This window comes from Pleurodeles waltl, chromosome 9 (genome assembly GCF_031143425.1).
Source record: "Pleurodeles waltl isolate 20211129_DDA chromosome 9, aPleWal1.hap1.20221129, whole genome shotgun sequence".
NCBI classification, from domain to species: Eukaryota; Metazoa; Chordata; class Amphibia; order Caudata; family Salamandridae; genus Pleurodeles; species Pleurodeles waltl.
The window spans coordinates 403,217,410-403,230,041 of NC_090448.1; the positions used below are offsets into that span (position 1 = coordinate 403,217,410).

The following is a 12,632-nucleotide window of genomic DNA, read 5'->3' on the forward strand; positions in this document are numbered from 1 at the left end:
TTCCCAAAGGAGAGCACCCCAGTGAGATCTGTTCACTTTTCTGGTTACACAAGCCCTCTCAAAAGCTGTGAACCATTTGGTGATGTCATCACCATCTTCATATTTAGTTACAATCCCTTTGGGGATTTTCAACATGTCAGGAGAATCTCTGACCCTATTTATGTTGCTGCCACCATTGATGGGTCCTAGGCCCATCTCTTGTCTTTCCCTCTCTATGGCTAGGATCTGTCTTTCCAAAGCCAATCTTTTGGCCATCCTGGCTAACTGGATGTCCTCTTCACTGGGGCTATCCTCAGTGATTTCAGAGGTGTTGGTCTCTCCTGTGAGGGAACCAGCATCTCTGACTATTATTTTAGGAGTCAGGGTTTGAGGGACCCTGTTCTCCCTAGATAGGACTGGTAGGGGGGAATTGTCCTCCAAGTCACTATCCTCTTCCTCTGAGTTGCCACCCTCGGAGGGGTTGGCCTTTTCAAACTCTGCCAAAAGCTCCTGGAGCTGTATTTTGGTAGGTTTGGGGCCCATTGTTATTTTCTTTAGTTTACAGAGTGACCTTAGCTCTCTCATCTGTAGATGGAGGTAAGGTGTGGTGTCGAGTTCCACCACATTCACATCTGTGCTAGACATTATGCTTCTAAAAGTTGGAATACTTTTTAAGAGACTAAAACTGATTCTAGAATCTAATTCAAACTTTTAACAAACTTTTAAACTCTAAAAGAAATGCTAAACAGGATCTAACACAAGGCCCTAGCAGGTCTTTTAAGAATTTAGAAAACTTTTCAAATTGCAAAAATCAATTTCTAATGACAATTTTGGAATTTGTCGTGTGATCAGGTATTGGCTGAGTAGTCCAGCAAATGCAAAGTCTTGTACCCCACCGCTGATCCACCAATGTAGGAAGTTGGCTCTGTATGTGCTATTTCAAAGTAAGGAATAGCATGCACAGAGTCCAAGGTTTCCCCTTAGAGGTAAAATAGTGGTAAAAATAGATAATACTAATGCTCTATTTTGTGGTAGTGTGGTCGAGCAGTAGGCTTATCCAAGGAGTAGTGTTAAGCATTTGTTGTACATACACATAGACAATAAATGAGGTACACACACTCAGAGACAAATCCAGCCAATAGGTTTTGTTATAGAAAAATATCTTTTCTTAGTTTATTTTAAGAACCACAGGTTCAAATTTAACATGTAATATCTTGTTCGAAAGGTATTGCAGGTAAGTACTTTAGGAACTTCAAATCATCAAAATTGCATGTATACTTTTCAAGTTATTGACAAATAGCTGTTTTAAAAGTGGACACAGTGCAATTTTCACCGTTCCTGGGGGAGGTAAGTTTTTGTTAGTTTTACCAGGTAAGTAGGACACTTACAGGGTTCAGTTCTTGGTCCAAGGTAGCCCACCGTTGGGGGTTCAGAGCAACCCCAAAGTCACCACACCAGCAGCTCAGGGCCGGTCAGGTGCAGAGTTCAAAGTGGTGCCCAAAACACATAGGCTAGAATGGAGAGAAGGGGGTGCCCCGGTTCCGGTCTGCTTGCAGGTAAGTACCCGCGTCTTCGGAGGGCAGACCAGAGGGGTTTTGTAGGGCACTGGGGGGGACACAAGTCCACACAGAAATTTCACCCTCAGCAGCGCGGGGGCGGCCGGGTGCAGTGTAGAAACAAGCGTCGGGTTTTCAATGTTAGTCTATGAGAGATCTCGGGATCTCTTCAGCGCTGCAGGCAGGCAAGGGGGGGATTCCTCGGGGAAACCTCCACTTGGGCAAGGGAGAGGGACTCCTGGGGGTCACTTCTCCAGTGAAAGTCCGGTCCTTCAGGTCCTGGGGGCTGCGGGTGCAGGGTCTCTCCCAGGCGTCGGGACTTTAGGTTCAAAGAGTCGCGGTCAGGGGAAGCCTCGGGATTCCCTCTGCAGGCGGCGCTGTGGGGGCTCAGGGGGGACAGGTTTTGGTACTCACAGTCTCAGAGTAGTCCTGGGGTCCCTCCTGAGGTGTTGGATCGCCACCAGCCGAGTCGGGGTCGCCGGGTGCAGTGTTGCAAGTCTCACGCTTCTTGCGGGGAGCTTGCAGGGTTCTTTAAAGCTGCTGGAAACGAAGTTGCAGCTTTTCTTGGAGCAGGTCCGCTGTCCTCGGGAGTTTCTTGTCTTTTCGAAGCAGGGGCAGTCCTCAGAGGATGTCGAGGTCGCTGGTCCCTTTGGAAGGCGTCGCTGGAGCAGGATCTTTGGAAGGCAGGAGACAGGCCGGTGAGTTTCTGGAGCCAAGGCAGTTGTCGTCTTCTGGTCTTCCGCTGCAGGGGTTTTCAGCTAGGCAGTCCTTCTTCTTGTAGTTGCAGGAATCTAATTTTCTAGGGTTCAGGGTAGCCCTTAAATACTAAATTTAAGGGCGTGTTTAGGTCTGGGGGGTTAGTAGCCAATGGCTACTAGCCCTGAGGGTGGGTACACCCTCTTTGTGCCTCCTCCCAAGGGGTGGGGGTCACAATCCTAACCCTATTGGGGGAATCCTCCATCTGCAAGATGGAGGATTTCTAAAAGTTAGAGTCACTTCAGCTCAGGACACCTTAGGGGCTGTCCTGACTGGCCAGTGACGACTCCTTGTTATTCTCATTATTTTCTCCGGCCTTGCCGCCAAAAGTGGGGCCTGGCCGGAGGGGGCGGGCAACTCCACTAGCTGGAGTGTCCTGCTGGGTTGGCACAAAGGAGGTGAGCCTTTGAGGCTCACCGCCAGGTGTGACAATTCCTGCCTGGGAGAGGTGTTAGCATCTCCACCCAGTGCAGGCTTTGTTACTGGCCTCAGAGTGACAAAGGCACTCTCCCCATGGGGCCAGCAACATGTCTCGGTTTGTGGCAGGCTGCTAAAACTAGTCAGCCTACACAGATAGTCGGTTAAGTTTCAGGGGGCACCTCTAAGGTGCCCTCTGTGGTGTATTTTACAATAGAATGTACACTGGCATCAGTGTGCATTTATTGTGCTGAGAAGTTTGATACCAAACTTCCCAGTTTTCAGTGTAGCCATTATGGTGCTGTGGAGTTCGTGTTTGACAGACTCCCAGACCATATACTCTTATGGCTACCCTGCACTTACAATGTCTAAGGTTTTGTTTAGACACTGTAGGGGTACCATGCTCATGCACTGGTACCCTCACCTATGGTATAGTGCACCCTGCCTTAGGGCTGTAAGGCCTGCTAGAGGGGTGTCTTACCTATACTGCATAGGCAGTGAGAGGCTGGCATGGCACCCTGAGGGGAGTGCCATGTCGACTTACTCGTTTTGTCCTCACTAGCACACACAAGCTGGCAAGCAGTGTGTCTGTGCTGAGTGAGAGGTCTCCAGGGTGGCATAAGACATGCTGCAGCCCTTAGAGACCTTCCTTGGCATCAGGGCCCTTGGTACTAGAAGTACCAGTTACAAGGGACTTATCTGGATGCCAGGGTCTGCCAATTGTGGATACAAAAGTACAGGTTAGGGAAAGAACACTGGTGCTGGGGCCTGGTTAGCAGGCCTCAGCACACTTTCAATTGTAAACATAGCATCAGCAAAGGCAAAAAGTCAGGGGGCAACCATGCCAAGGAGGCATTTCCTTACAAGCTACAAAACAGTTTAATGTTTACAGCAAGAACAGATTCTAGAACCATATTTTCTCCAACCTGCAAAGCAGTGTGAAGAGGGTGGAATAAAATTCTTACTGTCTGCCCAGGGTGGCATCATCCCGGAGTTCAACAAAGTGATGTCTAGTGAATGTATGGATTGACAAAAAAAAAAATCGCGTTTACATATGCCTGCTAAGGAGGGACTCCTAGCACAGGAGATGATTTTGTTCTTGTAAAACATGTCAGAATCTTGAGTATCATGTCATGTCCGCCAGGGAATAGCATGAATGCATGTACGGAATGGTACATGCTTATTCTCAGTCCTGCTCAGCTGCAGCATTCCATCATGGAATAGCCATGACAGAGCTTCATAGCTCTCATGTGACCTTCGGATGCTTGAGCTCCATACCCCACAGGATGGCTCCCCTCCTGGGTCCATAGCAGGAATTCAGTGTCAAAGCATACTTGTCAAAGGGAGCTGAGAAATCGGACAGTCAATGAGAAAGATTACCTCCACTCAACCATGTCAAAACTACAGAAGTGTCAGTCCCCGGTCTGTGATAGGAGGAAATGTGGAATGATAAAAAAAACATTCCTCATCGTGGTGGTTTTGTCCAATGCCCTATTACACAGGGATCTCACCAGGTTAAACATTACCTCTTTTTAGGCTCTATGACGCCACAACTGGACACATACATGAGTTACCTGCAAGCTACATGACCTTATGGTTCCACTTCTACAATACTGGTGCTGAAACCACAGTAATGTAAAGTAACATTATGCTGAATTTATCTGTATGCAAGTGAAACTACTTCTGTAAGCTGCATGTACTATGAAAGTGTTCACATGTAAAGTGATCTTACAACCATTTGGTATTGCTGGAGATAAATACAACTGCAAAATAATATAATAAATGCTCTTCAAAATAGCTTAACCCCATCGAGTGGTGTATTTGGCATAAAGTGTTGCTGAATCCTCCTTGACAGTTTTGACATGTCAATATAAATTATGGAGCCTAGGGTAATGCAATGTATGTAATGGCATTTATGTCAATGATTTTAAAATCTCAAAAACTGGTAAATTACTGATTTTATTATTGTGAAATACCTAAACATAAGGATTTAATATAAGGATTTAATATGGGTATGCAAGACTTCTGTGTTGTTTTTTATTTGTAGGCATGCCCTAAGTAGAGTCAGTGTCTCAGTCTCACTGGCTCTGCAAATGAAATATACAGACTCCATCAAAGATGCTCAAGTAACGATGTATTCACTGGCCCAAAAAGGAGCTGCGATAAATATGTGAATTCCAAGTATGTTTTTTTTTGGGGGGGGGGGGGGGGGGGGGGGGGGGGGGGGTTGTCGTTTTTTCAGTACAGACATTTATGGCCCACTAACACTAGAATAGCTAGCACAAGAATTTGAGAAGGATCCTAGTAAGCATACAAATTTACTCTGGTGATATATAGCCCAAACGGTTGCCTACTAATCGAAACAATAGTAATAGTACGTTTGCTATGCTACGTGTACACTCAGTAGAGGTCATGTATGGTGAGTGAGATTCAATTAACCAATCTCTACTTCAGAATACAATCCACCAAATTCAATCCCTATTTTCAATGCCCAAAAACCTTTACTCTGCCAGGCAATATGCTTTCATATGCCATGTGATTCATATTGTAGGTAGGTATCAGTGATATTCTCACGTGTGTTAATCTGGAAAACAGACTCTTACCATAACGGGATATGCTTTAGTAATGAAAGTAGCTGTCACCAACTCACCAATGCTTGCAAAATTGATGACATCCTCACAGCTTGAGGCACAAATCTTTTTCCAAATATTCACCTCTATTTGAACCTACTTGCAACTCCACACCTAAAAATGTTACTTCTATCTGTAAGGAGAAAACTAATAGCTGAAAATGTTGTACCTGTCTTTGCCATTCTGTATAGAGCCTGGTCCCAAGCTGGCACGTTCAACCATAGGCGAATTCCTGCTCCGGTTGGTGCCAGTGGAGAGAACACTGTTCTGTAAAGATGGATAGAAAAAACATACTTTGTCAATAGAAGGACGGACGAGCACTGTGAATCAGGCATAAAGCAGTTTTATCACAGGTGTTAGAGGGAAAAAAAATGTAATTGTTTCTTTTTCAGTTCATAAAGATTACACCAGCCTGTGTGTTGAAAGGCAATTGTTTTAAAGATAAGCTATTTTTCTTTAAACAAAATCATAAATAGAAGGATGGACGAGTACTGTGACTCAGGCATAAAGCAGTTTTATCACAGGTGTTAGAGGGAAAAAAACATTTTTCATTGTGTGTCTTTTTCAGTTCATAAAGATTACATCTGCCTGTGTGTTGAAAGGCAATTGTTTTAAAGATAAGCTATTTTTCTTTAAACAAAATCATAAAGAAAATATATCTAGAGATTATTCACATTTATGCTTATTTCCTCAAATACAATTAGAATTAAAAAATAACAGTAAAATATTGAAAAGCAAAGCAGTACATGGTAGGCTGCAGTTTCAACGAAACCAGAGGCTCAAATGTCGCAGAAAGCAGTGCAGTGTTGAAAGAGGCAGTTTAATTTGACTCGAAAGGCTTAGTAATAACTTGAGTAACTTATCTCCTGCTATGCAATTGGTTTAGTAGGAGCAAGAAGGATTCTTTAAGAATTCAAGGAAGATGTCCATCACGCAGAAGTAAAATTACAACTAAACCATTACTTCACTCCGAGGTCATCGCTGATATTCTTTTCTAAGGTCTATTTGCATCAACTTTATTTCTCAAAAAGTAGGAAGGAAGTTAAGGTGATGGAGAGAAAAGATAGTTACCACAGACGTCCACAGCCGCTAGTCTTTGTCCATAGTTCTTTGCGACCTAATGGCAGCATGAGAAACTGCTTCTTTACCTGCTGTAGCAGGGCTATCCTAACTGGTAACACGTGTGTGGTTTATGTATTTGACACACATCATCCCAGTACCTATGTCCACATTTGCTACTTTCTGTTTTTGGAAAAAAGAAGCCCATTTTTGGGTGTTTTGATCAAATGCCGAGGGTTGGCAGGAGGAAGATATATTAAGATAAGTCACTTTGAAAGGTGATGTTATCTCACTCGAACATCCTGAAATACTTTCGATTTCAAACTGTGGGTAGTTTTGGAGATATTTATGATAAAGAGGAACAGAGACACGAAAACCAGCAAGGCATGCCAAAGGCATACGCACACAGGTTGCAGCAAGCTTTCTGGATAAATCTTGCCTCTCTTTAGGACAAAGGCATGTGAGCATAGGGTCTCTGAAATGCACGTGGCATAGACCATCTGGTCGACTAGCATATTTCTTTAATAGGTACATAACTGGCAATTGCCACTAACCATGCACCTTAGTTTTGATGGTGTGTGCGCTCTGCCACATGATGGAGATCAGGCTCCATGCGAAATGTAACAATGAGGGAAGCATGACATCCATCTGGCCATGGTGGCTTTAGCTGCCAGTCAGCGGGCATCTTGACCTTCTAAAACAATCATAAGTTATGTCCCTTGTTTGGTCCAGACAAATATGGACAGTGCACCTTATGTTCAGATTGTGCAAGATTTCTCTTCTGAGGACATATTGCAGAGAATGTTCAGCAAGCATTTGCTTAATTTAAATGGAACTCAGCACTTCAGAAATGCATGCCAAATTCGAAGATTCACTCACCACTACAAAACACAGTGAGATTGTTGGAGGTGCAGACAACCATTCATTGCATTTCATTTATTAACTGTGCCAATGTAATGGCCATCGAAAAGGAAGCCTTCCACAAAAGGAGCTTAATGTCACAGCAGATCATCGGATCAAAAGGTCCAGACATCCAAGCAGCTGTGACTGGATTCAGGTCGCAAGAGGCAGTATAATATCAAAGGTTATGCAAGTCCAATATTGCAAGCCGATGATGGCACAATACACATGGCTTTAACTCGGGGCACTGAGGCACAAATTACTAGACCTAAAGGAAAATGGGATAGTTAGCCAAAAATATCAAAAAAGATCAAACATATCAGGGAGAGGCTGTGTGTTTGGAGTTCTAACAGTGCACAACAATAGAATTCTAATCCACACTGGGAACAAAGTTTCCAGTTCCTCAAAAGTGAACTTAACTGCACAAATGTGGGAGCACAGCATATAATGCATACACTGTACCAGCAAACTGAGGTCTGTTTTAATAGATACAGAGGCAGATTCTACTCCAAATACTAGGTGCCATTGTACACACAAGTTGAGAATTGGAAAAAGCCATGACGACGGAATAGGTTACAATCAAGAAGAAAGCTTGGATAGAGAAGCACAGCAGATGAGGAGCTACTCTGCAAATCTCACCAACAGTAACATTTCTCATAAGAGTAGAGAATCCAACCGGTTCTTATTACTAAATTATGTGAGAGGTCTTTCTTTGCATAGGAAACACATTGCTCGAGAAGCCCCAAACAGCTGCACAGTGCCAGGAGTTTGGCTTTGATTTGAGGAGATATTTATTTGTTTAGAAGGTGAGCTGCCTACAATGATCCAGTGAGGATATTTTGCCTCTGCCCCCAACATTAATTCAATAGTGCATGAATAGTGCTGCTGTCACCTATGAGACTTTCTGTCAAGGGGTTAGGTGAGGAGTTCTAGAAGTTTAGTGTGTTTTATCCATGGGAGGGTCATCATCTGTAATGACCAAATTATGGCAACGTTTTAAAACTAAGCATAAGGTGGGTCATATTTGCACAAGATGGGTCAACTTTAAATACCATCTCTTGTTGTGGTAAGAATCCACCGTTGTTGAAGGTACAACAGAGCAATTACTATCCCAATTCAGAAAAAAAGCAGGGACAGCCAATATGTTTTAAGAGTATAAAAAGGGATGCCTTCGATAGAGCTTTTGGACACCTTGCCAATTAACAAGTGCATGTCTGCATGTAGTTACAAGGGATCTGAAAGGAGTCAGAATAATTCATTCAAACTTTTACATACTGATGACTTGGATGGAAAAACTAGTGTGTTTCGGTAAAGCCCATTTGGTAAATACAGTGGTGGATGAAGTATTCAAAGTTGACCATTTCAGATATAGTAGTTTCGCCTATCAAGATTTTGAACAGTGATAGAAATTAGTGACGGCATTGGAAAAACAGCACACAGCACTTTAATCTCAAACTGGGAATTGGTGGCTGAAACCACAAGTTTCTTGAGAGACTGGGACCCGTGTCTGGGAGCCTTTCACCTCCTATTGACATTTTGATCCAATTGACAATCAAAGTCTGCACAGTTGCATATCAGGCCTCTCACCTAATCAGTATTTAGTATGCATGGATCAAATGTTACAGTGAAAAAATTACAGCACTTTGGCCCGGGTTATGTGGTCAACAGCAAATGTATGCACAGTCTGCACCCTTTTGTGCAGAAGGGCATACAATACCTTGCCTGTTTCAAATTATATTGCAGACAGTAAAACGTTCAGAGTCATCCAATAAGTTATCCTATTTTTAATATAGCAAATATAGTTAAGCCCTTGTTGTAAAACCTAATGTGACTCTATGGTTGATTACTCAACATCTCCCAAAGAAATAGTGTGAAATCTAAAAAGCATACACAAGTCAAAAACATATCTCCCAAAGGAAAATTTTAAAAAACAGCCTCTCTCAGAGGCCAATTCACCATGGAAGGTTAAGTCTGCAGAAGGAAATACAATGAACGTTGGGTAATCTGAAAAAAAGCAGGAAGCTTGCTTGCAATTTCAGATTACCAGGATAAAAGTGAATCAGGTCAGAGAGGATACTGCTTCTTTCAAGGCTCACAAGCTTCCATCTTCCTTTGTTAAATATTCCTATGATGCAGGTCTGGAACAATAAGTAAATAATATTTCCTTCAGCATCATAGGATCCTCGCTGATGGTCCTAAACGTAGAACATAGTAGGAAGCATATCCCTCATAGTAAAAGCCAGAACCTTCAATCAAATCTCTGAGAAAGAGAGCAAGACTTAACCAAATAGGTTCTTCAAAGCTGTCTGACCAACCGGAGAGCAAGGTTTAGTATCCTCAGCTAAACAGTAACATCTAGTGAAAGTTCTGACTATGTAGCAGCTTTACAGATTTTCAGAAAGGGGAAAGTTTCTCAACCAAGCAGTAGTAGCTACTTCACCTCCCTTGTAGAATGTGCTCTTAGTCTACCAGGCAAAGGCTTCCGAGTCTGTTGATAGCACACTATTCAGGACACTAACCATTTAGCGATGGTTTAGTTTAGTTGATGCCACCACCATGCAGTGAAGCTAATAACTGACATGTGTAGATGTGCATGTCTTTGGTTCTTTCTACATACAACTTTAACACTCTTCTTACAGCTAATGAGTGTAATGTTCTTTATGCTCAGATAGAAGGATTGCAAAAAACATACTGGTAGAGGGAGATTGATAGGAAAATCAAAGCCAACTTTGGGTAGAAAATGAGGGTGTGTTCTTATAACTTCTGCATTGTGATGAAACACAGAATATGGTTCAATAGCAGTTAGAAATAAAAGCTCACTAACCCTTCTAGAAGAAGTGACCACAACCAGAAACGCTACCTTTAAGGAAAGTAGTTGCAATGATGACTTATGGAATGGCCCAAAGGGTGGCATCATTTTCTTAAATACCATTAAGTTAAGTTCCAATGGTGGAAAAGGCCACTGTCTCGGGGGTAGGGTTTCTTCAGTGCTTTAAAACAATCGTTTATAACTGGTATAATGAAACTGTATCACTGATATTTTCCTTTTCTGTAAGCAGTGATGGCAGCTAATTGTAAAAGAATTTAAGAATATTGTAAACTTGATTTTGCCAGATGAAAAAGATAGGGTATATTGACATTTTACTGGCATGGAATTGGATAGTGGTTATTCTGCATACACAAGGTGATGAATGGTTTCCATTTGAAACTATAAGACGCACTTGTAGAGGCATTTTTGATTTCCTTAATGTTTGTGCATTCCCGACGTAAACCTTAGATTCCATATTGCAGGACCTCAGGAGCTATGCAGCCAACTTTAAATGACTATTTGGGATGATTGAATTTCCACTGCATTGTCAACAAACAATATGGTCTGCGCAGCTACTACTTGTGTGGTGGGAATTGCTAGATGAGTTAGTTCTATGAATCACTTCTGTCTCAGCCATTCTGAGGTGATAAACATTTTTGAATTGCAATGCTTCATCCTCATCTGCACTGTTGAAATGAGTGGCAACAGTGGAAAACCATACAGAAATGTGTTGGAACAACTGATCAGAAGAGCATTGCCAATTGATCCTGGTTCCCATACCTCTAGGTATGGAGACTTGAACTTGGCGCAAGCCCTGTTCAAATAATTACATTGTGGGTGTATGGTCTATCTGAACTATTAACCTTCTGGTTGAGCATGATGATTAAAAAGCCTTTAAAGCATGATGTACAGTTGATCGTCTAAAGTATGGTTCTTGTTCTTTCTGACCATATGGATTATGGGGCCATGATTAGGATAGATCCCTGTAAGGAAATGGCTCCCTGTTGCAGTTACCCCCCACTTTTTGCCTGCTACTGATGCTGACTTGACTGAGAAGTGTGCTGGGACCCTGCTAACCAGGCCCCAACACCTGTGTTCTTTCACCTAAAATGTACCATTGTCTCCACAATTGGCACAACCCTGGCACCCAGGTGAGTCCCTTGTAACTGGTACCCCTGGTACCAAGGGCCCTGATGCCAGGGAAGGTCTCTAAGGGCTGCAGCATGTCTTATGCCACCCTAGGGACCCCTCACTCAGCACATGCACACTGCCTCACAGCTTGTGTGTGCTGGTGGGGAGAAAATGACTAAGTCGACATGGCACTCCCCTCAGGGTGCCATGCCAACCTCACACTGCCTGTGGCATAGGTAAGTCACCCCTCTAGCAGGCCTTACAGCCCTAAGGCAGGGTGCACTATACCACAGGTGAGGGCATAGGTGCATGAGCACTATACCCCTACAGTGTCTAAGCAAAACCTTAGACATTGTAAGTACAGGGTAGCCATAAGAATATATGGTCTCGGAGTCTGTCAAAAACGAACTCCACAGCTCCATAATGGCTACACTGAATACTGGGAAGTTTGGTATCAAACTTCTCAGAATAATAAACCCACACTGATGCCAGTGTTGGATTTATAAAAAAATGCACACAGAGGGCATCTTAGAGATGCCCCCTGTATTTTACCCAATTGTTCAGTGCAGGACTGACTGGTCTGTGCCAGCCTGCTGCTGAGAGACTAGTTTCTGACCCCATGTGGTGAGGGCCTTTGTGCTCTCTGAGGACAGAAACAAAAGCCTGCTCTGGGTGGAGATGCTTCACACCTCCACCCTGCAGGAACTGTAACACCTAGCAGTGAGCCTCAAAGGCTCAGGCTTCGTGTTACAATGCCCCAGGTCACTCCAGCTAGTGGAGATGCCCGCCCCCTGGACACAGCCCCCACTTTTGGCGGCAAGTCCAGGAGAGATAATGAGAAAAACAAGGAGGAGTCAATGACCAGTCAGGACAGCCCCTAAGGTGCCCTGAGCTGAGGTGACTCTGACTTTTAGAAATCCTCCATCTTGCAGATAGAGGATTCCCCCAATAGGGATAGGAATGTGCCCCCCTCAGGGAGGAGGCACAAAGAGGGTGTAGCCACCCGCAAGGACAGTAGCCATTGGCTACTGCCCTCCCAGACCTAAACACACCCCTAAATTCAGTATTTAGGGGCACCCCAGAACCTTGGAAACTAGATTCCTACAACCTAAGAAGAAGAGGACTGCTAAGCTGAAAAACCCTACAGAGAAGACTGAGACACCAACTGCTTTGGCCCCAGCTCTACCGGCCTGTCTCCCCCCCTTCTAAAGACACTGCTCCAGCGATGCTTTCCCCAGGGACCAGTGACCTCTGAATCCTCAGTGGACTGCCCTGCTCTAGAAGGAACAAGAACTCCCGAGGACAGCGGCTCTGTTCACCCAAGACTGCAACTTTGTAAAAAAGGAGCAACTTTAAAACAACTCGCGTTTCCCGCCAGAAGCATGAGACTTGCTA

General features: G+C 43.7%; 1 protein-coding gene across 10 annotated transcripts in view; it reads right to left on the reverse strand.

The window, feature by feature from the left end:
• The window catches only part of MARK2 (microtubule affinity regulating kinase 2), a 603,936-nt gene that overhangs the window by 153,629 nt on the left and 437,675 nt on the right, over nt 1-12,632 (reverse strand). For all 10 annotated transcript variants that reach the window (XM_069207129.1, XM_069207137.1, XM_069207134.1 and 7 more), the window contains exon 14: nt 5,508-5,605. In XM_069207129.1, coding sequence (XP_069063230.1) covers nt 5,508-5,605 — 98 coding nt within the window. The remainder of the gene's footprint in view (nt 1-5,507; nt 5,606-12,632) is intronic.